The sequence below is a fragment of the Dermacentor variabilis genome, chromosome 5 (genome assembly GCF_050947875.1).
Source record: "Dermacentor variabilis isolate Ectoservices chromosome 5, ASM5094787v1, whole genome shotgun sequence".
NCBI lineage: Eukaryota > Metazoa > Arthropoda > Arachnida > Ixodida > Ixodidae > Dermacentor > Dermacentor variabilis.
Window position 1 is genome coordinate 43,219,806 of NC_134572.1, and position 27,452 is coordinate 43,247,257.

A 27,452-nucleotide genomic window follows, 5' to 3' on the forward strand; every position below is an offset into this window, starting at 1 on the left:
TGAATCAAACGATTTTTTCTAATCAGTGAAAGCTACATAAAAGGGTTGGTTATATTCCACACATTTCTTTATTACCTGATTGATAGTGTGAATATGATCTATTGTTGAGTAGCCTTTACGAAAGCCTGCTTGGTTCATTGGTTGACAGAAGTCAAAGGTGTTCCTGATTCTATTTGCGATTACCTTAGTAAATACTTTGTAAGCAACGGACAGTAAGCTGATCGGTCTATAAGTTTTCAAGTCTTTGGCGTCCCCTTTCTTATACATTCAGATTACGTTGGCGTTCTTCCAAGATTCCGGTACGCTCGAGATCATGAGGCATTGCGTATACAGGGTGGTCAGGTTTTCTAGAACAATCTACCCACCATCCTTCAACAAATCTACTGTAACCTGATCCTCCCCAGCTGCCTTCCCCATTTGCATAGCTCCCAAGGCTTTCTTTACTTCTCCCTGCGTTACTTGTGGGATGTCAAATTCCTCTAGACTATTCCCTCTCCCATTTTCGTGGGTGCCATGTGGTACTGTATAAATCTCTATAGAACTCCTCAGCCACTTGAACTATGTTATCCATATTAGTAATGATATTGCCGGTTTTGTCTCTTAACGCGTCTCTTTAGGGGCTGTTATTTGCATCTAGCAGCTATGATTCGATGAACAACCAAGGTACATGTCACCTGCGAGTAGCTGTGACACCGTCCTCTCAAAGACGCTTCTGAACCATACAGTCGCTTTGCCTCGCAGTGACTACGTCCGTCTATAGCCGCACTCATTAAGTTGTCCCCACGTGTTATTGAGGTTACGTTTGTCACCACGTCTGGTGCCATTGTAATGCGCCATCCTATACCTCGGTACGAAGCAAAGTCATCGAGCACCACAGGTGTAAGTGCGCATACTCACGCGCGAGCCTTGTTGATGGATTGGAGACTGCAGTAGCGCTGAATCATGGTCTGGTTGGTGCACAGTCCCATGGTCCAGGTGACCGTGGATCCGATGACGACGCCCCAGAAGGTGAACGTCTTCTGAAAGTTGAAGCTCATGCTTGCCGTCGGGAAGCAGTGCATGGAGAATTTGTTAGCACACACCCACATCGATGCAACCATGGCATGGCGCGCGAGTCACTGCGCTGTAGTGCATTGGTATTCTGAGCTGATGCACTCTTATTGCTGATATTCTGTTGCATTGGTGTCCTACCGCAGGGCTATGTCGGCTATAGGCACGTGCGGTAGAATGAGAGCGGCGGCTAGTAAACCATGTTGTTAGGCGCAGCATAGAGAGAGTGCTAGTATTAACCGTGGTTGCTTACAGATGTGTCGGGAGTGTTCTTGCACTTAACACTTACGAAAATGCCTCATTTAGACCAGTGTATCTAAGGAAATACCAAAGTGCCTTTGTTGCGCGAGATGCATAGGTAACGCTAGTACATGGGCCAAGGACGTACCCTCTAACTGAAGGGATGGCCGTTCTTGTCTAATGTTGAGTGTGGAAATTAAGGACGTTCTTTGTAGTCCCTGTGCCGGAGGACATCGAACACATTGTTAAGGTGTTAACGGATGTAAAGAAACGACTTACAACGCCGAGTTATACAGTGAACTTCTGAGTCTTACAGCATCAACGGAGTGCTGCTATGCTACCGGAAGCACACGTAGTGTCCTGACAGATAACAGCTATGACAACCTTGTTTTATGCTTGTTTGTACAATTTGAAGACGAAGCTATGTATCTGGCAATTCTTGGGTAATGTGTAGCCTATTGGAAGTGCCCAAGTGGTGACCGATGTTGTGTTCTCTAGCTAACCATTTGTGCCTTAAGGACTGGACTTCAACAGAAAGTTCTATAAGTAAGACGACTTGCGTGAATGTAACTGAATGATTGCCATTATTGCTCTCTGCACTCGCTATATCTCGTTCCACACATACACTTTACTTTTAGTATCCTTAGTGCCTTTGGCTATCATGCAAACAACGCTTTTTCTTCCTTCCCTCTTCACCACGCATCCAGAGTGAGACTGCAAATTTTGTTTTCGAAGGTATTTAACGAAATGAGCATATATAAAATAGATAACAAGGTTATTAGGAACATAAATAAACAATAAACCTTTTCCATGTGTTTGTACAGCTATACACGAGCAGTAATTTTTCTGTTTGGGGAGCAAATGTTGGTTACTGACACGCTACATCGTATATTGATACCTCTTGTGTATAGTGGTGCGTGCTCTTCAATATGCATTGTTTAAATTTGTCAGTAGTACGACCCTCAGTTCTTCATGTAGTATTGTTTTCTTATTCATGTTGTTTTCGTGCATGAGGCATGTATGGGAATCGTCACGATTTCACGAGACATCGCCTGCAGCTGTACACCTTACAGCTCACACACAGTATGCCTCGAATTTCAATCTGCGTGCCTCATAATCAGATCGAAATCTGGCGCTCAAAACCACAGATTTCTTTACAGAGAAGTTGTTTATGGCTAATTAAGGTTCTGTGCATTTTTTTTTTGTGTCCGTCAACAACTCTGTGTGACCAAAAGCTGTCACCATCAGCAATGGTCCGTGCCATTGCTCGCGCATTCGTCGTCGTCGTCTTCCACAGCTGGCTCCGCTGCCGCTCATCACGCCAGCGTTCCCATACTGCCCCTCCCTCTGCCAAGGCGCTGACGGCACTGGCCCACTGCCAGTCGGTGCGGTGATTTCAGTCTCTCATTCTTTGTCTCAATATTTCGCGAAATGTAAACACGAATGTATATAACGAATGTGTAACACGAATGCACGCGGATGCATAAAAATAAATGTACGTGCGTACTTTCCTCACGATGGGCGCCGATCAAGTCAACAAATGTGTTCGTACCTTTGTTCAAAATTCTGTGTCACCTCTTTGGCGTGTGCTACACAGCTTCGCCGGTCATCCATTCACCTTCGCAGAGTGGAATAGATCATGTTTTATTTTTAAATTAAGATCTTTAGCGGTGTTTATTTAAAGAAATCGCTTAAGACAGCTTCTGCAGCTTGAAAAGGTGACGCTGAGCACCCAACCTGTAATTTGACAATCTAAGGCAAACTTATATTTTATAGCTCGGAAACTTTCAGTCGCTCTTCCAGTGATTTTCCCAGACCTTGTGCGCAGAATCAGAGCTTTAATGAAGTGACGTGCATATGTACCTACTCAAAAAACTCAAGTAAGCCATGCTTGTCCACGGTGTCGAAAACGGCGGCAGGCCCACCAGTGATCATCAAGCCCTGTGAGAATGACATGCAACAACAGAAGTTAGAAAAGCACACGTACCGCTTTGTCTGTTTATATACGCAGCCGCTATGGCAAGTTAACTTAATCCCATGTTCTACACACTTGGCCTTGCTTGTGGCTGCAGAAATCTGAACAAAACAAGGACGTAACAAAGTGCCAGAACAACAGTGCTTTTCTTTCTTTCTCTCCCTCTCTCTAGCTCTCTCTTTTCTTTTTTCTTCTTTTTTTCCTGTCCGTTCTGTCCTGAATTACTGCACGCAATTTGTGGAGCTCCACTCAGTGATTTGGGCTGCTGAGCACGAGGTCGCGGGATCGAATCCGGCCGCGGCGGCCGCATTTAGACGGGGGCGAAAGGCGAAAACACCCGTGTACATATATTTAGGTGCACGTTAAATAACCCAAGGTGGTCAAACATACCTGAGTCCCCCACTACGGCGTGCCTCATAATCAGAAAGTGGTTTTGGCACGTAAAACCCCGTAAGTTTTCACAGTGGTAACGAAGTAACAAAACGCCACTGTAACGCCTTTTGTTTTGTTTCTTGATTCACTTTTACATCTGGAAGTGCTTGCACAGTGCTTCTATAACAGTGCCCTTAACAAGGTTGCGATGAACAGCACAAAGCTCAAGATAGAGCGAAATACTTAGGGAAAACATGACAGTCAATGAAAGTGACTTACAGAGTTTACAAATTCATTTCGAAAGTTGTTCTCTTTCAAATACCGAAATTTCTTTCGCATTCTTTAATTTCAATACGATTAATTATAACATGTTGGTATAACAGTTGAAGCCCATTAGTCTTAGGTCTATAGGAATAACGTTCCTTGCCAACGTTAGTGTGACGCAAGTTAAGGAAAAGAAATCCGCATGTCACGCGTAGATGAAGCACCCTTTCACTGATGTGATGTACAATAGAACACGCTATCACAATAAAACATTCATTTTCACATTAACAACGGCGCCCTGTTTCCAATTGTGAACCGAGACAAATAAGTGTGAAATTTCGTTATCGTTGAGTGCAACCCTGACATCTATTTCAGACATTGTTACGAGTTCTATGGAGGACGCCGACCTGGGACAACAGTGATTATATTTCGTTGGCCGTGCATGTTCTTCTCAAAAAGGAACGTCCTCATGCACTAATTTATCTGATAAACTCCTGCGGTGGCTAGCATCACACAGAGGATGATCATTTACCCTGCCTCTTCTAATGTGCAGGCGTCGCACTTTAGACATATTTTGTCATTGGATTTCTGTAGTGCCAAAATAAGGCGCAAGTTGGATACCATTCTATTGGAGCACTCACAATGACGCAATCATCTGCTATCTCTCCACCCACATTTTCTAACTCCCTTCGTTGAATGCATACCGTAGGGGCTCAGTGTCTGTGGGGTTATGCTGCATGAGCACGAGGTAACGCGTTCGATTATCGACGGCGGCGGTCGCATTTAGATGGAGGCGAAATGAATTAACGATAGTTTGCTTAATTTTGCACGTTAGGGAACCCAGATAGTCAAAAGGTATTCTGCATACAGTCCTCCACTATGAAGTCTCTCGTTGCCCCAGTGTTACTTTGAGATGTTAAACCCCATGCACCGATCTTGAATCTTTCGTTAAAACTTGTACTATGCACCACCTTGTTGTCCGACTGCGTGATTCCATTCAAACAATCTATATGCGCCTTTCCTTTCCAGTTTTGAGAGCGGCATTGTACTATAAAATAAACTTTAGCTCAGCCCATTTGGAATACCTTTAATCATTACGTTTGGCAAGCCAAGTATTTCTGGCAGAGCTAAATGCTCAAGCACATTAAATGCGGAACATCTCAGGGTGCAACAAGTATGCTTTCCAGGATATCCCTGCCGCTCTTGCAGAGTCACGCTTCAGCAAAATATGCGACCGTATTTGTTGCTTTCGCTGCAAATCAGGCAGCGTGTGACAAAAGCGGCGATGAAAAAAGGTGCACTGTTGGTGGCACCTACACACCAAATGACCGCGATGGTCGACTAGGCAGTGCACGTGCAGTGACTATCCTTTGAGGCATTATGACGCAAGCGGCATGCCTTCAGCGGTATAGTTTCTGCAGCCAGTGCAACACATCTTCGGGTAGTTTGTCAAGGCGACCGGAATTACAGTTGGGGGTTCATTTGCACTAGCATTTTGCAATATGCAGCAGACTTGGGAGTGTAGACCTTTGGGCAAAGCATTGGTGATAGGCGGAGTACTGATTGATGGGTTCGTGATGTCAAAAGTACTTTTTCCCGCATGTGACTTGCGTCAAAAAGAGCTCGAAAAAGCCGATGTAAACATTCCCAAATTGTAGTCATCTAGGCACCAGTGTGCACTCCATCAAATTTTACTTTTCGCAACTAAACAATAGTTTGTTCATGTAGTCCTTTTTCGAGAAAATGAGAGTTCATTGCAACTAGCGGAGCCATGACAGCTCTGTGCAATACTGCTTGCTTGAACAAATGTTGCAGCATAGTTGTAGGAAACAAACGGCTAGCTTTACCTTGATGAGAACGATGAAGAATCCGGAAAGCATGAGCAACATCTGTATGACGTCGGTCCAGACGACAGCCTTGATGCCTCCCTACGAAGAAAAATTGCCTCTGTAATCTTCGTAACCGTGTTCCGAGACCACTGACAGGAACCAGACGTCAGGTTTAACCGCCATCTTCGTAGGTTCAAGGGCACGCACCACATAGGTGTTTTGACGGTAAAAGCGGTAAGCTAATGAACTCAGGCTGCGGGGCTCGTTGCACCGGCGTCACAACATGAAACACGCACGGCACGATGTCTAGTGCTGCATGGTGGCACAGTGTGAACATAAACTACCAAACTTAAGGTAGAGCACAAAAGAGAACGCAGGACGACAGAAGGAGACGAAGACACACAGCGCTTCGCCTCCTCCTGTCGTCCCGCGTGCTCTTATGCGCTTTAGCTCAAGTTATGCAGTACCAACTGGCCCATCAGTCTGTTCTTATAGACTACAAGAATGGTTGACCCCTGTCGATATACATAAAGGGGGATGCGCAAGAATTACGCAGTGAAAAAACAAACAAACACTTAAGCTGTCCACATGTCCCTCTAAGAGTATGGCGAATGCCTGGTGGACTTCTCTCCGGCTACGAACATAAGGCGTGCCTGTTCTCTCGAGATGCATTATATACACAAATAGCTAACATTAGCCTGTTAGCTTGAACTTTTTGTTCTCATTGTTTATGTTGTCTTAACTACTGGGAATGGTTATCTCTCACAACACGTCGTTTTGGTACCTCAACATTCTAGCAACGAACATAACGAGCTGTCATACAATTTTGTATTTACACTGAAGCAGAAAAATAAACAGTGCGCAGTTAGACAATTACATGACGCTGCTTTACGCTGTCGAGCTCATTTGTCATCTTTTTGAGCCTCTCTCAAACTAACACACTCTTGACATGGTGCACTCCCTTCCGCCAGCGTAGGGTAGCCAACCAGACCCTTGACTGGTTAACATCCCTGCCTTCCTATATTCCTCTCTCTCTTTTGACATGGTGAAGTATTGATTGTTTGATAAAATTAAAACAGCCGATGACGGTTACTGGCGTGTGACAATACTCACAATTGTCGTGTAAAAGGCGCAAACGCTTCCGTTGAGCACAATGGAGAGCCACACTGGAAGACCAGTCACTGCGTACAGAGCAGGTCAATGAAGAGAATTAGAGCTATCACTGCCAACTCAATATCATTACACCAACGAAGATATTTTTTCCTTTCTTTCTTTTGTGTGTGTGTATGTGAGTGTGTGCAGTGTGTGTGTTGCAAGAGTAGTATACACGGTTTGCGATGGAACATTAAAAAGACGAAAATTAGATGTTGCCGCGTGTAAGGAATACAAAGTATGCACGCAAGAAATGACCTGCGTGCTTATTAAGGCGATGGAGGCGATTAAGCGCGATGTAGCGTTCGGGGGGGGGGGGGGACTTATTAGTTCTGGAAATGAAATCTCAGCCAGAGCCCTTTACTGGTCGCGAAACTCCGCCCTGAATTTTGTCGCTCATTGCTTTCCGTCACGTGATGAATTCGTTCGTGTTCATCACAGTAATCTTTTTAAAGATGCACATTTTCGTATTCTTGTGCGCTTGGAAACATGTACGAACCGCTTCGTTTAGTGTAACCTTTACATTCGACAAAGGTAACCGAAACATTAAAGCCACTGCACAGCAACATGTATATAAAGCTTATGCGGCAAAAAATGGGAAACTGATCACCTTTATAAGTTTATGCAATGAGAGCGCGGAACGTTGACTATGTCCTCGAGACATTTATCATATCAGGGCGTGAGCGTGACATTGCTTTTCATCAGCATATCCACTGAATTTGGGTTCCAACTAAGTCAATCAATCAAACAATCAATCATCAAGCCCGAATTATTTTCATTGTTCTTGTTTTTTACTTTCACGTGGAGAAAACTGTTAACAACGGTGTTGTCGACTTCTTTGTGGTTCTTACAGCCTTTAAAGTATACATTGTTGCTTTAAAAGCTCTCAGAATTTAAATCTTGGAAGTTTGGGTCACAATCTGGTTTATGTGCACTGTACGCGGAGATGGTAGAGAAAGCACTCACCCGACCCAAGTGCAAGTGACGGACCGTATAATACTACTCCCATGTAGAAACACTGTAATGTAAAAGAGAATTTCCGGTAAAATATATATGCAGACCCAAAGCATATGTTGGAATCTATGCAAAGCGAAGCTTAAGTAAAGCGATTAATGAAGTGCTTCACAGCTAGCAGCGATGCGTACAATTTGGCGGTGACAGGTGCATGCACAGAAAATTACGACACGTATAAAGTAACATTTAACGATTCTGTTCCTCTTGTGCCACAGTGAGATATACACGTCCTGGAAAATTGGCCAAGAACGGCCGCGCCCCTGTGATACATACTGAGTGGCTAAATCAAAGAAAATAAAGTCAATCAGAGAATTCTTTAAATATAACTCTCCATTCCATTAGCCGACCGGTGTGTTTTAGAGATGCATGATGGATCGACGTATGGCCGTAGTTGCTTTTCCATTATCAAGGGTAAACAGCGCGTAAGACGAGAACTAAGAAAGATCGACAACGCATGCGCTGTCACGTAGCGACACATGTGACGGCGCATGTGCTGCAGATCTTTCTTAGTCCGTCTTACGCGCTGTTTCCCCTTCCAGATGCTTCAGAGATGCCTGTGAGCGCGAATTATATGTTCAGGTTTTATGTAAGAGGTTATTCTTTTTGTTGGGCAGATCACATACGTGGTCAGTATTCGATATTTATATGAGCCACTTCATGGGTACCTTCATATACCGTCTGTATATATATATCCACAAATATATTCGGAAGGACAGCCGTTCCGGTCGGGAAAGTCCAGGAGGGCCAGAAAAGAAAGCTTCGCTTTAAAGAAATACAGTTCAAATCTAGCCACAAATTACCATTTGAACCACAGTGATGGCGGAAGTGAACTTTCGGATGAAGACAGAGTTGTACCGCTTCTCCAGGTACTGCACAAGAAAACGCAAGCATCGGTATAAGTATCCTGAATAAATTACACCCCACATCGCGTACGGCAAACGCCTTATTAACGTATACAACCGAAGCAAGTACACAAAATCTGCTGCTGCTCGGTTCTTATTTGTTTTTGTTTTTCATTCTATCGTCAAATGGTTACCTTTTGACGACTAACTTATAGTGATGACAGTACCAGGTACGGTCAGGTATCTAGATACACACCATATGTTACCTTATACCAGGTACCAAATGTCGCCCTTATCCTTGCAGTGCCGTCGTTTGGCACATCAACTGGAACGCTGCCAAACGTGTGCTGTGAAATATACCACTCGGCATAGCGAGTCCTCTTCGATTACTGCAAATGTGCTCATATAAATTCTCGCGCACGCGTACTTTTAGGCGCACATCAAAGAGCTCCAGGGGTAGAAATTATTTCGTAACCCCCCCCCCCCCCCCCCATTGGCGTCCCTCAAAGATTGCGTGTTGCTTTGGAACGTTACAATTCATAATCGAATTCAATAACAAAAATAGGTTGCGTGATGTGCAGTTTATTGGAGAATCGTGACGTGTCTATATGGTTATTCACTAAAAAATTTACATTCTTCAGAGAAATAAGGAGTTTGTAGGTCGCTATTTGTAGGTTTGTGTATCCTGCAGAAGATCTTGTTATCCTTTGAGACTGTGGTGAACAGAAGTTAAATATTCGTGTGACGAAGAGGGGGAAGTCAAATATGTTTGACTCATTAATACATTTTACATTAAGCAGCCTCACCAACCGACCTTACCTGGTTCACGCTGACCATGTCGATTTCGTAGAACACGGGCAGAAAGACGTGAGCTGCCAACAGGATGCCGATGACGACACCGATGAAGTTGACCATGTACTGGGAGCCGTTGATGAAACTTTCTGATGGCACGCCCAAAATGGCGATCGCCGACAAAAAACTTGCCATTATGGACATCGTCACCGGAAACACCTGCAAGAGAGTAGGAAGAATCATTGGCTTCGACCCCAAAATGGAGAGATACCGACCTCACAAGCTTTCGCAGCAAAGGCCTACAAATTTTCACTGTTGCAGTTCTTGCGGACAACAAACCCGCACGAGCGACTCTAGCATTGACAAGTGTTAAATGTTATCTTGTACAGCGAAGAGCATCAAATGACTGCATGTGCTCTGCTTTTCTATCTCTCTAACTCCTATTTGTCTTTTTATGTATGGCTCTCTACGTAATCTTCCAAAGCTACTCAGGAAAAAGACGGGGAAGGCGGGAGATAGAAATTCAAGACGATGAGCAAAACGAGAACAAGGTAAAAGCGGGAGCCAACGTTCTGACAAGTGGACTTGTCTTCTTCAAGGCCTTGAAGAAGACAAGTCCACTTGTCGAAAGTTTGGCTCCCGCTTTTATCTTGTTCTCGTTTGCTCAAAGCTACTCAGGGTATTTCTTACGCGCGACTAGCTAATTAATAAGCCAAGTTCAATATTAATTTTATGGCATAACTTTGATTGCATAGAAGCCGCAGAGCATGCTCAGAAACACCTGACGAAATTGTTTCTATGACGTTATCTTTTACATAGCTCTTTTGTCTGGATTTTGAAGAACGTACATTAAATACGAAAAAGAAAAATGAAGGCGACGTCAGTGCGTGCTTGCACGGCTAGTTTGCACTGCTCTGAACCATCACCTTAATTAGTGAAGTCCGCATGCGAATTGTGCGACCGCCTTTGAATGTTGTAGCGCGTAGTTTCGCGTTACTGTGTGAATTTTCTGGTTTCCATTTTTTTCCTCTTCTTCTTCTTTCTCCTTTTATTCCAATCACCCCTTTCCCCAGCACAGGGTAGCCAGCCGGTACTTACACTGGCTAACCTCCCTGTCTTTCCTCTCCTTTGTCTCCTCCTCCTCCTCCGCATGCCCGTTGTGAAAGAATCCGGCGAGTGTGTCTCGATCCGTTCTTAGCGCCAGCCTATCGCTTATCATTTTGAACCGCGGCGTATTTCCATGGTCAGAACGACGGTGCTGACGTGGATGTGTGGGTGCCAGTGCCGATCGCATCTTTTTACAATAGATATGCAGCCTTCGTTCATTGGAAACATGGTTGCGAGCGCTGTGAACCAGACGCGCAAGAGTGCATAAGCTCTCGTTTATAACTTTTTGGTCAAGAAGGTATGGCGCACTTGGTTGTAGTTGTCCGGGCTGTGCCTGTTCAACTTTTCTCATAGCTGGCTGGTTCACTTCAGAACTGTGATTTTGCGTCAGCGAAACACCAAGGGAGAAGGCATTGTTTTCGTCTGATTTTTCCTTAGCCTGAAGTTGTTCACTACAGTGCTGCTTGCAGCGAACAAGATATGCGCGTTGATTCGGGGTCAGTGGTGCCGTCTAGTGGTAGATCTCAGCGTCATGTGCGAGCGCAGATACAATGCAACCCTCATTTGGTTGCGAGCAAGAGGCCAATGACGAAGCCAACATTTGCGCTTTTCAGCCTCTCTTTATGTACATATGCATTTATGTAAAGGCCTATTCCAAGCTGCGCCGCCTCGATGTTCATATTAACCAGTGCATCATTAACTAACTACGCACAACGTAAGTGTTCTGTGCCAGTATTCACAGAAAGTTCTTACGCTGAAGCCGTTCTTAAGAGCACATGCCAGCCACTTGTAATGTTTCACGTATAACCGAAGGCAACTAGCCAATCGCAAATAGCACTTATGAACAAAAAGTTTTGTGAATTCGACCCCCGGGACTGAATTTGCGCAGAGAAGCTTTGTGGCCCCCGGGGACAAATTAACAAAGATTCTTCGTAAGTGTTATTCGCCATTGGCTGACAGCTTTCGCTAATAATGTGTTCAGCGTCAGGATTAGCAGAGACCTTTATCTTACAAAAAGTTGTAGCTTACAGTATTTTGTGAATACGGGTCCTCAGGCTGAATTCAACAAAGCTTTGCATTCGCACGTGCTCTTCGCCATTGCTTTCCCTAACAATATGTCCCCTAATATGTTCAGCATCAAGATTGGCTGGAAATTGCTTTTATGAACAAATCTTACGCAATGGCATTTTGTGACTACGGACCCTGGGCCCGTATTCACAAGAAGCTCTTACACTGCAGACTTATTCCTACAGGAAAATTCCAGCCAATCTTGATGCTAGACATATCATTAGCAAAGGCAGCCGGCCAGTGGTAAAGAGCACTTACGAACGAAAAGCCTTGTGAAACCTGCCGTGGTTTTTTTGCTCGAGGAATACGTGGTGCTCGTATTCACAAAGCGCTCCGTACACGTTGTTAATTTTCAAGAGGTATTCCCGGGCATCGGTGAAACACTTTGTACCTTATTTCTTTCTTCTATATTAAGTGTGGAAAAAAAAAAAAGAAATCGAAAGTTTGACCTCTAGTGGGCCGGCCATTCCAAAATCATAGGCATAGAAAGGAGCAACGACAACAACAACAAAGATAAGAAAATTTTAAAGCATTGCTAAAAGTCTATTATAACAAGATGGTGGCAGGACACTAACAGAGCAACCCTTTAAGGAAAAATTATTCGATTAATCAGATTTTCTGTTTTATTTTACATAAAAGTAAAACAGAAAATATGATTAATCGAATAATTAATCGAAGCCTTTGTGGTGCTTCACGTACAAACATTCCGAATAAAAACAACGCATGACACTTGTCGACAGTTGCCTTTGATATCACGCCACCGACACTGCGCTTGTGGGCTTAAGCATGCCTAATTGCGCCAACCGGCCGCGCAAGAAAATAAGTGACATCCTTTCTTCCTTTCTTTCTTTCTTTCTTTCTTTTCCACCTGTGGTGCTAGCTGAGTGACTCTGCTGAGCTTGAGGTTGCAGGTTTAATCCCGGCCGCGGCGGCCGTATTCCGACGGTGGCGGTGCAGTTTTTCGTATAAGATCTTACTGTCATTTACACCTTTCGTTTAGTTATTTACATATACTTTTACAGGCTTTGTGCCTCATTCTGCGAACATGGTGGAATATCGAAACAGATGCGCGAGCGCCGTGCGCAGTGTACTGTGCTGTAGCGGATGCTTTTTCTGAGCCTGATCATCGCGCTCACTGTACACCGCGGCTTGAGCCAAGCTTGTTGCATTGGCTGGAATGGCAGAGCTGCTGGCTGAAATTAAACACCTCGGTAAGGATAATTGAACGTCGCTGTTTGAACGCATGGTGCGTACTACATACCAGATAGCATTTCGTGTCTCGGAAGTAGTGAGTGCAGCTGTTCCGTGAACACAGTTATAGGCGGGATAGAAAAGCGTTCTCTGTATTTGGCAGGCTGATTTGTTTTGTTCTGCTTGATCGAGCATCGGACGCAGCTGCTCGTTGAAATTCCAGGAATGCTGCCCAAGGGAAGTTCTTCGTTTATTCGTACGTCATGGTAGACGTCGTTTGCGATAGAAGCGTTTGGATAGTTATCGTTATAATACGGGCTAGTTAGGATCTCATCAGCCCAAATCTTTCGCATACGGACGAGTACAATAGAAAGCATATGAACACGTCTTGTGTGTGTGTGTGTGTGTGTGTGTGTTGTGTGTGTGTTGTGTGTGTGTGTGTGTGTGTGTGTGTGTGTGTGTGTGTGTGTGTGTGTGTGTGTGTGTGTGTGTGTGTGTGTGTGTGTGTGTGTGTTGTGTGTGTGTGTGTGTGTGTGTGTGTGTGTGTGTGTGTGTGTGTGTGTGTGTGTGTGTGTGTGTGTGTGTGTGTGTGTGTGTTCGACATGCCGCCGGTATAATTGTAGTTGAACTTCCTTTGAGTTAATGAAAGTTTGAGTTAATGGAACTCTAGGGGATTGGCCAAAAACCGGGCTCATCAGTATAAGAACAAAAAAAACATAAAAAAATCATGCGAAAGTTGACGATAGGTCTGTCAAAAGAACGAGATTTCAGATGATTTATGAAAACGAAAGAAAAAAAAAAGATCGACCGAAGTTCGGTAGACAGAAATGGAAACCTAAGGTCGGAATGCAGAGTTGGAATCACATTGATCAGACTAGAACACCCTGCAGCGCAAAACTTGCCTGGATGGCACCGGTGCTCGAGTCTACAGCTAAGCGTTCTCGCCGTCTCGTAGGCCGCCGACGATTGTTTTATATATTCCTGCCGCGGCAGTGACTGTGGCACTCGGCCACTGAGCACGAGGTCGCAGGTTTGATTCCTAGCCACGGTGGCCATGTTTAGATGGGATCGAGATGCAAGGACTTTCGCGTACTTAGATTTGGAGGCATGTAATAGGAGAACGAGCAGTCAAAATTAATGCGTCCGTCTTGGGCTCAGTGTTCTTTTTTTTTTACGCTAAACCCGATGAATTAGTTAATACATGCTTCGCTAACTACATCAACAAGAATATAGGGCAATGTGCAGTCCTGAATTATTGCTCTTGTTGCTCCGCCGTAGCCCTTTAATAAATGTGTATACAAATTCGCTCAATCTACGCCCATTGGTAAGTAACTTACAAAAGCTCAGAAATTGCGTTCGAGAATGCCTTGCGACAGAGAATGTAGTTATATTGTAGGTCGCTGTTACTGCAGTCGAGTGAACGTAAAAGCATAGCCTCATTTAATAGTGTTCGTAGAGAAGGACACGTTCCCCTAACGCAATGAAAAGAAACCCTTGTCCTAGAATCAGTGCTGTATAATGGCCTTTGAAGGGGATAGGAGTAGCAAACAGAGCACTGCAATATTCGAACCGTATAGCGGGCGACGCTGATTTTGTGCGGTGTTACGTAAGCTAACGGCAATAAGAGGCTTGCCTTAATGCATATAAATCGCAGTGTCTTGTTCTCCGGGCGTTGTCTAGAAAGAGGGATTCTACTGGCTATTATACTTAAAAGCAAATTATTTGTAAACTAGTTTATTTTTTGCTACGTCTACTGATGGGCTCAATCGATACACCATAACGCGAAAGAGAATAAAGGCTAGTTGACTGCTGACTGCAATATAACCGGCTCATCTTTGTTTTCTTGTGATACAGGGTGTCTCCGAAACCAACACCAAGACTATGAGGGACAAGGTATTGAAGGACTCCATATATCATTTTTCTCATTTATTTCTCATTTCTCATTTATCATATATATTTTTTCCACGCGGTTTTCTTTAATGAGCACTTAAAACTCACTACAAAAGCGTTTTCATATGCCGCCCTCACTATAATGCAGCCGCCGCCACCGGTAATCTAAACCGCGAAATCGTGCTCGTTAGGTGAACGTCACAACCACTGAGCCTTCGTGGTATAGGCACACGTACTCCGGGCAAAAGTTCTTACGAACGTCTGCGGGCACCGCCCCCTGTGGGTGAATGCGCAATATTTCTCGTTCGTAAGTGGTCAGCCCCTATTATCAACTATTGGCCGGTCGCCTTCGCAAGTACTTTGCCCAGCATCAGTATTTGCTGAAACTTTATTTTACGAATAATTCTTGTGTAATAGCTATAGCTTTTCGTGAATACGGATCCTGTTCTTGTTTTTTCAGCTGAGACTTAACTGTATAAAAATTAAGAGGAAAAGAGATAATGAAAGGCAGGGAGGTTAACCAAGGCCTGACCGGTTGGCTGCCCTATACGTGGAGAGATGGAAAAGAAAGATAAGAAGGAAACCAAAACAATGAGAGTCATTGTGCACGCACGCGCAGATGAATCTTCACTCGCGTATAGTCACAAGTGCTCGTCTAGTCTGGTTCTCTTCAAGAAGGGCGTTAGTGCTTTCGTGACGTGTGCGTAATGTAGAGGTCTGTGGCCAAGGCCCGAGGACCTTTGCTTGAGAGAACGGTCTGTCGTCTAACCGGCCGAGATTTGTGCGCAAAGCATACCGTTGGGCGTGCCGTTTTAAAAGAACACCTCTTCATAGTGGCAGTATGAATGCTGTTCTCTTCTTTCCACAATGCACGTGCCTTCCTTCCCCCATATTTTGGGCTGCGGAGGCCGGGGAGGCACTGTCGAGGAAGTCTATAGAGAATCCTTGGGAAGCTACTTTGCTACGTCCACAGACAGTGTTCCCTCTATCCCGCCTCCCTTTCCCTTCCCCCAGTGTAGGGTAGCAAACCGGACGCTCGTCTGGCTGACCTCCCTGCCTTTCCTTTCTTTGTTATATCTCTCTTCATTCGTATTAGCGGAGCTAGCACCGTTTCACAGATGTGAAAACCTCCGAAATGTACAAGTACGGCCGTTGAATCCGCACAGTAGAGACCACAGAACGGAAATGCGTGCTACATCCAAGGTCGGTAATAAATTGGCTTCCGTTACGCGAGCCAGTTCATGCCAAATCGGCTTGATGCTTCATTCACTTCATTGTTGGTGTCATTAATCTCGCAGCCCATGTGATTATGGCAACGTGAAGACATCGTGATATACATCGCGCCCCTTAACGATAGAATTATTCTGCTTTTATTACCACCTTCGCCATTAGTAGCTAATTGCCCCTCGTATTCTGTCTGGTTGATGTCATTCGCGGCTCTGTGCTGTCATCCTCAGGCTAGTAGGGACGCGCGTTGTTAGTCATAATGACGGAATTATGCTGCGAAGGTAACAAGGCGTAACGCTGGACTCCATTTGTTATGACGGTGACTTTCTTGCTGGTCGAAGTGCGCGTTTCCCGTCACCGTCCACTGAACATGAGCATTTGCCCGACAATATCCTTGCTTCAGGCCGGACTCACTCCTGCTGCTGAAGATGTCGCAGCAGCTTGGAGGCCACTGAAATACATTGTCTTGCCCATTTGTGTACGTTTGTATATGTTCACGACATGCACGCGTGAACCACAGCTCAAGGCAGATTGACGAATTCGCTTGTCATGCTCGTCACACCAGGCCTCTGAGACACTCACCGAGCTTTACCGACGCTTCTTGGTACTCTTTGTAGATGTTTTTCAGAGCGAAGCTGCTAAGGGCTAGCTGCCCCAGGATCCCGTGCCCGAGTGTAGACAAAAAATTAACTCCCCATACGTGGGCCGATCCCGAAGATAGTGCAATGCTGGTCCGACTCTCGGCGTAGGTGAAGCAGGCGTTAAGCACTCCCCATACGTGGACTGATCCTGAAGATAGTGCAACGCCGGGCCGACCCGCGGCGGAGGTCCAGTTCGCCATTAAGGGGTCCACATACACAGCTTCGCGGGTCATCCTTCTTCACAGAGTGGAATGGCATTGACTTTATTATGCTTCTAATATAAGCCAAACTCAGCCTTTACGAAAGAATGCTAGCGTCGTTAAGTTCGCAAACGTTCATCATTCTCTAAGCAAAATGGGTGACAATACAAATGCCACTCTTCCAGTAACCTACGCAAAAAAAAAAAAAAATTATACAGCTGTTACGATTCCTTGAATTCTGTGCGACCGGCTCATGTTGATAAGCCATCTGTTTACACACACTCATTTAAGTTTTGCCGTCTTCCAGTCTCATTCTTCGTTCTATTTCTCCTCTCTCCGAGTGCACGATAGCTCCGGTATAAGCCTTCTTTCTTTTCCTCGCCCTCCTTTTGATTTTCCATAAATGGGCAGGCATTCGTTAACTTAGATAAGGCATCGCACCAAACGCACCACCTGAAAGAAAATACTGCCAAGATATGAATGAAAAGTTTTCTTTCTGAAGTTAGGACGGCACGTTTCTTTCTTTGCTGATCATAAACAACAAAAGGCGCATGCTTTTCGAAGTTTCCGAAGTTCTATTTTATATTGAGACGTACAGAGCGAGGCGGTAAACGTGCAGAACTTCGCGAAAGAGATAGGGCGCACTTGGTGTTAATACTCGGTGCATTGCTTGTTGAGTTGAGCTGCTGTTGCTAGTTCACATCAGACTGGTGACCTTGCGTCAACAAAACTGATCCAATATGTCTTTTTTTGCTAGCAAGCATTTCCCATGATGTTGAACATCAAAAGCGGTATTCTTATTGGTTAAACGAACTTAGGTAACATTTTTGCGCAAGCAAACAATGACAAAAGGGAGACGTAGACACCACGTCCATCTGCTTGCGCAAAAATATTAACCAAGTTCACGTACCAACATACTCAACACGCCGCACTGCTACGGGTTAACCAAAGCATCTATATGTTGGCTCCGCCGTTGACATCATAATTTAACCAAGGCCGGATAAAGGCGTGCGGGGAGACGACATGGCTTTTGTCATATGTTACTTGATCCTAACGACTTTTTCTTCAATGCTGCTTTCAGCATTGACGTGCTATATAATGAGGTGATCATTTTCAGTTTTCCGGAATTTTTTAAAAGTCGCCTATGGCAGATAGTATAATTTTTGCCCATGAGCTGGATTATTCGAAGACGTGGACGTTACTAGCATGAGAAATCGAAACACATATTCAAATCATCATCATCATCATCATCATCATCAGAAGCAGCAGCAGCAGCAGCAGCAGCCTGTTTTATGTCCACTGCAGGACGAAGGCCTCTCCCTGCGATCTTTAATTACACCTGTCCTGTGCCAACCGATTCCAACTAGCGCCCGCGAATTTCCTAATTTCAGTCTCCTGCTGTCCTCGACTGCGTTTCCCTTCTCTTGGTATCCATTCTGTAACCCTAATGGTCCAACGGTTATCTAACCGGCGCATTACATGACCTGCCCAGCTCCATTTTTTTCTCTTGATGTCAATTAGAATATCGTTTATACCCGTTTGCTCTCCGATCCAAACCGCTCTCTTTCTGTCTCTTAAAGTTATGCCTAGCAATCTTCGTTCCATCGCTCTTTGCGCGGTCCTTAACTTGTTCTCAAGCTTCTTTGTCAGTATCAAAGTCTCTGCCCCATATGTCAGCACTGGTAAAATGCAGTGATTGTACACCTTCCTTTTCAATGATAATGGTAAGCTTCCAGTCAGGAGCCGGCAATGTCTGCCGTATGCGATCCAACCCATTTTTATTCTTCGGTGAATTTCCTTCTTATGATCATGGTTCCCTGTGATTAACTGACCTAGGTAAACGTACACCTTCATAGACTCTAGAGGCAGAGTGGTGATCCTTAACTCTAGTTCGTTTGCCCGGCTATTTATCATTATCTTTGTCTTCTGCATGTTAATCTTCAATCCCACTCTTACTCTCTCTCTCTGTTAAGGTCCTCAATCCTTTGTTGTAGCTCGTCTGCATTGTTGCTGAACGGAACAATGTCATCGGCAAACCTAAGGTTGCTGAGATATTCACTGTCGATCTTTACTCCTAAGCATTCCCAGTTTAATAGCTTGAATACTTCTTCTAAGCACGCAGTGAATAGCATTGGAGAGAATGTGTCCCCCTGTCCGACCCCTTTCTTTATAGGTATCTTCCTGCTTTTCTTGTGTAGAATTAAGGTAGCTGTAGAACCTCTGTAGATATTTTACAAGGTATTTACGTAAGCGTTCTGTACTCCTTGATTACGTAACCCCGCATTGACCGTTGGCATGTCTACTCGATCAAATGCCTTTTCGTAATCTATGAAAGCCATATAGAGAGACTTATTATACTCTGCGGATTTCTCGATTACCTGATAAATGACATGGACGTGATCCATTGTAGACAGTGGTGTAGCCAGAAATTTCGTTCGGTGGGGGGCGGGGGGGGGGGGGGGGGGCTCACTTTGCAGCTCGGCCTCCTCCTTAAGAGGATGCTTTAGCTCGGGTATTCGTATCTAAATACATGTAGAAGGAGAATTCGTTTTTCTCGGCAACCACTGCGCCAAATTTGACGAGGTTTCTTGCAATTATAAGAAAAAGTTAAATTCTAATGATTTTTCGTTTTGGATTTTTTTATTTAGACAGTCACGTCTTTATTAAAAATTGGCATAAATCGCAAATTTTCAGAAAGCTAAACTATGAAGTTTAAAACTGTAACTCAATAACGAAAAATGATATCAAAATTCTGTGAATTGCATCTAATAGTATATCTATAGCGGACAAAATTCTTTTGTTATACCTTATTCTAAAAAAATTAATATTACGAAAATACGATTTTTGCAGAATCCTTGTACACAACGTAACAAATTCACGTAAAATACCAAATGACGTATCAAATTTGTCCGCTTTGAGTGTTTTAACAGATGCCGTTTACAGAAACGCAATATCTGTTTTTGATGCCGAGCAATTAATTTGTAAACATCGTGCTTCAACTTTTTTTCGAAATTTCAAATTTATCAAAATATTTTAAACAAAATTCAGACCCTAAATCGCAATTCCGTTTCCAACAGACACTAGAATTTAACTTTCTCTCTCAAGTGCAACAAATTTCATTAAAAGCGATCCAGGTGTTATCTCAGAAAAGCGTTTCTGCGTTTTACATATATTTGAATAGACCGCGTCGGAACAGAGCCCGAGCTAAAGCTTCCTCTTAAACAATTTGTCGAGGGATCAAATACATGAATTCATGGATCAAATACATGCTCCATTGTCATTGCCAAAGATGCTGATATATTTTTGAGATATTTGTTTGTCTATTTATTAAGTAAAGAAAATATCACATGAACTTTAGAGCCATATTAGTTCGAAACCAGCAAAGAAGTGCATGCCGCTGATATGAAAAATGTAAAGGCCATGAAATGAACAAGTTGAGGACAAAAATGGTAATGAAACTTTGTCATTCAAGAACCTTGTTTACATTCTTGTACATATGCAACGGCCAATGAAATATCTCAATAACGCTGTCCTTTGCTACAATATATTACGCAGGAGCAGGTGTTACCGGTCGTGTATCGTAATTGCACCGAAATTATAGTCGCAACAGAGAGCACGTACAAAAACCAGAAGTTTTGCAAAATAAACGAGGGCCAGTCAAATGAAAGTGAGCCAATGCGAACATATGACAAACGGGGTACTTTATTTAAGATTAGTCTGCATGAACAATTAGACATTTGTCCTATTGACTAACGAGTCGCGTGATTCCCGTCTCATAAAACTCCATGGGTTGCCGCTTCAAAAAGTCTGCAACTGATTCTTGCACGTCATCGTCCGACACGAATCTGGTTCCCTTGAGCTGTTTTTTCAGTTGCCCCAAAATGTGGAAGTGGCAAGGCGACAGGTCTGAGCTGTATGGCGGATGTTGAAGCGTTTCCCACTTGAACTTTGCCAGTTTTGTATTAACCACATCAGCGACGTGGGGAACAAGATGACCCCATTCGTCTATTTTCCACGTCGTTTGTTCTTGATTGCAACACGCAACCGATCCAGTGTTTCACAATATCGGAAACAATTGATACTCTTTAAATATTTGGCAAATTCTATCAGTAATGGCCCCTGACGATCTAAAAAAGTCAACAACACCTTTCCGGCGGAAATGACGGCCTTTGCTTTCTTTGGGGGTGGTGAACTCGAATGTTTCCACTGTAAGCTTTGCCTTCGTGTTTCAGGTTCGTAGTAGTGGCACCATGGTTTGTCCCCGATCAATATTGCAGACAAGAAGTCGTCATCCTCATTGTCATAACAGGTGAGATGAGTAAAAGCAGTGCTAAAATTCTCCGTCTTCTGGCGGGGGTTCAACATACCGGGCATCCTTTGCGCACACAAGAACCGATAACCGAACTGTTCATGAATTATGGTGGGAACAAAAGCGTGGCTGATGTTCGCACGCTCTGCCAGTTCATCAATGCTTATCCTCCGTTCTTGTCTAATCAGCTCATCAACCTTTGCAATTCTATTGGGGGTGATGGCACGGTGACTATGGCCCGGTCTTGGATCATCTTTGCAACTTTCACGTCCTTCTTTGAACCGTTCGCTCCAACGCTTCACAGTGGCCAATGAAATCCGATGTTCAACGTACACGGCAGCCACACGGAAACTAATTTATTTTTACGAAATACCTTCAGCAGTCAAAAACCTCACAACACCACGCTGCTCAACTTCTGGAGCGTCCATTGCGTCACGCAACCATGTTCAATCCAGTGTATGAGAGTATTAAAGAACATTTATCCTCACACCTGCATGTCACTTTTGTAAATGGGAGATGCTTGTGTGCTACGCGCATGCCTCGCAGATAATGAACCGAACCATTATTGCGCGGGGTCGGTTGGCTCACTTTCATTTGACTCGCCCTCGTACATTAGAAATGTGAAGATATAATGGAATATACAAATGCGAAGATACAGCTTGATAAAGGGCAACAAAGTGTCACTGGAAACAAAGCTCATGCACGTATACACAAAACCTCGCAACAAGATATTTAAATATACATATAAGTGTCCAATAAATCTACGCATCTAAGAAAAAGTCACTGTTATAATGTGTCAAACAAGGCTAATAAACATGTTGCGCAATCACAGATTCACAGATCACAGAATCCCAAGGCCCGCCCAGCCTCCTTCCACTTCCCCCGACGTATGGCGCGCGCCGGAAGGCGGCGTGCCTGCTCCCCGCTTTTCTCCTCGCACATACACCATGCGCTTTCCCTCGCACATACACCATGCGGCGCGCGGTCACGGTGTTATAACCCTTGGACTTTATACGAAACACAAGGGCGACGGCGATGGCAGGAATGCGCTTGGAGTGTCCATATAATTGCTTTCGCAATAATATCATAAGAGTATCCGGCAACGCAAGCGTCCCGTGGCCCATTACTTTCCGTAAAAGAAGTAACAAAATCGAACTTTTACCATGCAGAAATTTGCTGCGTCGCAACAATGTATCTTTTTCTTCCTTATGAGAGGCGGGGCCACCGAAATGAACAAACGCAAAGGAAAGCATGTTGGCCACAATCGAATGCCTACTTTGGGCACCTAATGTGGCTACCGAAAGAATATCGAAGAAAACGTGAGACGCTTGGCCCACAAAGATCCGTACGCATGCTGCTCTGTATCCTACACCGGCGAGACACAATATTCCGGAGAGTTTGTGCTCAGGCATGGAGGAAGGAAACTGAGGAGAGGCCCTACCCACTCCGCGCGCTAGGAGAAAAGTGTGGAGGAAATGACGTAGTAGGTTCTCCTTTGTCTTGCTGTTTTTTTTATTTCTTTGCTGTAGTGGCCCCGCCTTTCGGGCCACAATGCCGGCTTTGTTGTTGTTCAGTGCGCTCACACGTCTTGCTCCGTAGGTTTCGTACCGTGGCAAAGGCGCCGTGCGGGCAGGTTTGCGTTGGTCTCCGTGTTTTGTTGCGCTGCGTTTTCTGGGCCGTGCCCTACCGGATGTTGCTGTGGCCAGGTGGGACAGGAAGAACTAAAGTTCGTGAAATGAACGCGCATGCAACGCTGTACGCAATGTACAGCGCCACAGCAATGGCAACGGACGAAGGAATATCCGCGGGAAATTTTGCCCTCTTTGGCGGAATCATTCTGACGCGCCAATGATTGTTTAGTATTGCTGCGGAGAGCGCTCGTCCGAGAAGCACGGTTGCGCGCAGCGCGGCGTGGTTTCGCGAGAAACGTAAACAAGAGAGGAGAGCTGGCCCGATAGGCGGAGCAACGCCATGAGCAACGCCAACTTCCGGCTTCACCTTAGCTTCACAAAGAGTGACGTCAGGGCCTCTCCTTAGTTTCGTTCTTCCGTGTGCTCAGGCGAACGCGTTGCAATCCGTTGAGTCCCCACAGTGAAGGCGGCGAGCGGCGAGCGACCATTGTTTCTTTTTCTAGTCTGCTAGCCAGAAAGCGACCAAAACTCTCGAAGGCGAAAATCCACTCGGCCAGCGAAAACCGAACACGCACCGAATTGCGCCGCGCGGTGGTCGGTGCAACACGAGAAAAACACATGCGCTCTCGCTTGCTCTGGCAGCCCGCGGGTAGGGTAGCGAGAACAAAAAAAAAAAAAAAGAAGAAGAAAGAAGAGGCTCAATGTGTCCTTGCAAATAAAAGTCCAATGTTGAAAAAAATAAATAAGAACATAGTTACCTTGGCTGGCTTTGGTATCTTGACATGGATGCTTTGGCGTAGGTGAAAAAAAAATGTTGATTTTTTTATATGACATGACGGCACAAATGAACCACCACAACGTTTCGTCTCATCGGACTTCGCTGCGTGCTTTGTCAACTTGTCTGATAGTGTGTTGATTTAGCTTGTGTTGTTGTATGTTCCGATGTAAGATTTTAGGAAAGTCAATGAACCTTTGGTGCCAAATGTTTATAACAACATTAAACCCAGAAAGTTCCGCAATTGAAAATCTAAAGCCCAACTTTGGAAATGTCACTGCACCTTTCACATCAAAAGTTTATAAGAACTTTATACCCATGAAGTTTCAGAATTGACATCCATGCGCTCCGTAGACTCCGCGGCCTCCGCGATATGCCGCGACGAGCCCGCTCACCATCAAAACGCCCTTTGTGCTCGGAGGGGGCTCCTTGTATTATGCCACACAAGGTGCATGGATGTTGCCGCGAAATCCAGCCCGAGCTCGCAATGTTCGCGGTGAAATGTCTTTTTCAGCGTGAAAAAGACATTCTAGACAAAATCCAGAATGATTTCCGGCGCCGGGGGTTGCTTTGGTCGGCGGTGCGTGGACAGCACGAAAAAATTTCGTGGGGGGGCTGAAGCCCCATAAGCCCCCCCCCCTCCCCTGGCTACGCCCCTGATTGTAGAGTATCCCTTCCTGAAACCAGCCTGTTCCCTTGGTTGACTAAAGTCCAGTGTTGCCCTTATTCTACTGGAGATCATTTTGGTAAATATTTAAATAATATTGGGAGTAAGCTAATGGGCCTATTATTTTCCAATTCTTTAATGTCTCCCTTCTTGTGGATCAGTATAATGTTTGCATTCTTCCAGTTATTGGCACCCTTGATGTCGATGGACACTTTGTATAGAGAGCCGTCAGTTTTTCTAGTATTATGTCTCCTCCATCTTTGATTAAATCGACTGTTATTCCATCTTCTCCTGCCGCTCTTCGTCGTTTCATGTCTGGCAGGGCCCTTCTCACCTCATCGCTAGTTATAGGAGTTTCTGCATCCTGTTCATTACTGTTTCCAATTGTGGTATTCTGACTCAAAACTTATTAACTAACTAATTAACAGAACGTCACTAAATCATTCCTTAGTTAATTAGTTTGCGGTACGCATTGCAATTTAAAAATTGTGGCCGTTGGAATGAATCTCCAGGATGGCATACCAGCTTCGAGATATTATTTACCGGAAGTGCGGCACGAAATATATGGAGGTTCCAGTTACTCTTTTGTTCGAATGCCTAAAATAGCATTGTGTTAAAAAAAGTACGTGGAACAACAGTGCATTTTTGCGGTAAGTTTGATGGCGCTTATCTCAAACTCATGTAATTTCGGAAATTCGTTCCAAGTGGATACCGCCTAGCAAACTCACCGGCTACATTTCATAAATTGCGATGTGTGCCGTAAAGTAATTAATTGAGACGTTAATTTGTGAATTTTCGTTAATTTGGTAAATATGTGTTTTGAGTTCTCGTGCAGGTAATGTCCGCCTCCCTGAATAATCCAGCTCAAGGACCAGAGTTAGCTTATCTGCAACAGGTAATTTTTAAAAATTCCGGAAAGCTTAAAGATGATCCCCCCATATATGCGCGCTGCATCAGTTGATGGCCGCCGTCCTCTGTCCGATCTCAGCGTTATACGACTCCCCCCCCCCCCCCCCCCTCGAGCGCAGCTATAGGTCATTTCATCACGGCGTAAGATATATATATATATATATATATATAAGCTTTTGGTGAGGAAACTGGAGAGGCGCGATCGACCTGATAAAGTAACAGCGGCGCGTGTCCACCCGTCCTGTGACGGCAGCGGATATCTATCGGCTGGACGACGCAACTTCAGTTAGAACTCGGGCGCAAGTGGGCAACGAACGCCCGGATAACACGAGCAGCCAGAGAACAGTGTCTGCATGCGGCGTCACGTCGCCGTATCTGCGCTGTCGAAGCGATGACTCAATCATTTCGGAGTTTCCCGCGAAGCACCGGTTGCTATACTGGCGGGAGATGAAACCTTTCCTGTCTTGAAGTTGCGTCGTACCGCCGACAGGTCGCCGCTGCCGTCAGTGGACCGACGAGCACGCTACGTTACCTTTCCTGACCGATCGCGCCTCCCATGGCGAGCCGAGAAGTGCCCCCACCTAAAGAGTATACATCTTACGCCATGCCCTTCATCGTGGCACACACGTGCTATGCCAATGACAAAGCTAACGTTCGCACTTCTCAGTCTCTCTGTGTTTGCATATGCATTCATGTGAACACCTCCTAACCCCCTAGCCCGCGGTGTATTACTTATGATGCACGTAGAGCAATGTTAACCTAGGCAGGATCATAAAGAAAGAAAATCTCACAAATTTGCTCGAAATATATTTCCCTCTATCTATAGCAGTAAAATACATAGTTACCCTAACTCCCGACATAATTTCTGAGTTCATTCTTTTCTTAAAATATGTATGGTGGCAGCTCATCCTACAACACACAATAAATCCGTGAATAAATGGGTAGTTTTGACAATTTCCGCACTTGAAAGCGGCACGCGAAAAATACCAAGGACTGTGTTAGCTCTTCATCAGTGTATTGTCTCCCCTCAAGTTCATATTCACCGGTGCATCATTAGCTAACTTCGCCACGACGCAAGTGTTCTGGGTCCGCACGCACAGATATGTTCCTGTGTTAGCTGTTCTTATACGAACACGCATTACCGAAGGCGGCCACCTAAAGAGAAAGAGCAGTCACCACCGAAATGCTTTGCGAATTCAACCCCTCATTCGGCTTCCACGCGTCGTTCGCAATGAGTTGAGGAGTCCCGGAAACTCCAAAGCTAATCTGTTGTTGTACCCCACTTCGTCCGAGGCTTCATCACGGCGAAGTGCATGCGCATTCCTGCATTCCTAGGAATTGCCCTATCCGCATGCGAAATGGTGTGAGGCGCCCTGCCAGCGCCCAGAGCCTCAACGCAACTTTCTTCAACGGCTGAAAAGAAGCAATCCGACGCGGGTGACGTCGCCATTACTTATTACTTCATTTAGTACTAATTTACTATTTTTGAAAATTATTTTTAATACTTGATAAAGTTATTCGGTGCACCTTCGCCGACTCCAAGAGTTCGTCTTTTGTCTCCCAATGTTGCAACATCGTAGACGAACTTTGGCTGTGAGCGGCACTATTAAAGTACAGACACTGTGGCTGGCCCGGTCCTTCGGCTACTATCTTTCAAACGTATGGGGGCAACGCGATGCTGTCGTTCGTGCTTTGTTGTATGACTTAGCATCGGGCATCCTCCGCATTAAGGTATCGTGCGGGCGAACATTTCTAGGTGCCTGTACGGTGCCTAGAAATGCGGCACCGGTCAGGTACAATTTGCTCCCGGTGGGAGTCAGACCCACAACCTTCGCATTACGCCTGCATAATTGCTTTTAGGACTCATTTCACCCAATCCTTTATGTTATCATTTTTACACTTAATTTAAAATGACAAATAACTTCCCTTATTATTTCCATGCCCTCATTATCTGTTGGCTTCATATGTTTGTGACCACGGAAGTTGTAGCTAATCAAGACCAGGGCCCTCGTTTCCTTTTCTTTCGTTTCATTACACTCGGGTAGACGTTTACGAAAAAAAAAACTACAGCCCACAGGAAATAGATGTAAATCTGGCTATGGGTATATTGCGCTTTAAATTTGATTACATATTTTAAGCATTTCGGTGTATTCCACACTCGCTGTCAGCAAGCAGTTCGATTCGCCCTTAATGAATATGCACGCTGTTGAAAAGTTGAGTGGCAGCAAGAACACAGTCAGTACGCAACAAAGGGGAAGAAAGATATAGTCAAGACGGGCGAGGGTTAGATATAACAGCACAACATTG

The 27,452-nt window shown here is 44.8% G+C and overlaps 2 protein-coding genes across 2 annotated transcripts in view; one reads left to right on the forward strand and one right to left on the reverse strand.

Moving 5' to 3' along the window:
- LOC142582487 (isatin hydrolase-like) overlaps positions 1-27,452 on the forward strand; it is a 233,887-nt gene that overhangs the window by 97,822 nt on the left and 108,613 nt on the right. The gene's annotated exons all lie outside the window — the stretch shown is intronic.
- LOC142582486 (sodium-coupled monocarboxylate transporter 1-like) overlaps positions 1-27,452 on the reverse strand; it is a 93,300-nt gene that overhangs the window by 16,015 nt on the left and 49,833 nt on the right. The window contains exons 4-10 of the mRNA XM_075692270.1: positions 9,558-9,749; positions 8,697-8,765; positions 7,849-7,900; positions 6,844-6,911; positions 5,749-5,829; positions 3,158-3,231; positions 898-1,038 (exon numbers count right to left, since the gene is read on the reverse strand). Coding sequence (XP_075548385.1) covers positions 898-1,038; positions 3,158-3,231; positions 5,749-5,829; positions 6,844-6,911; positions 7,849-7,900; positions 8,697-8,765; positions 9,558-9,749 — 677 coding nt within the window. The remainder of the gene's footprint in view (positions 1-897; positions 1,039-3,157; positions 3,232-5,748; positions 5,830-6,843; positions 6,912-7,848; positions 7,901-8,696; positions 8,766-9,557; positions 9,750-27,452) is intronic.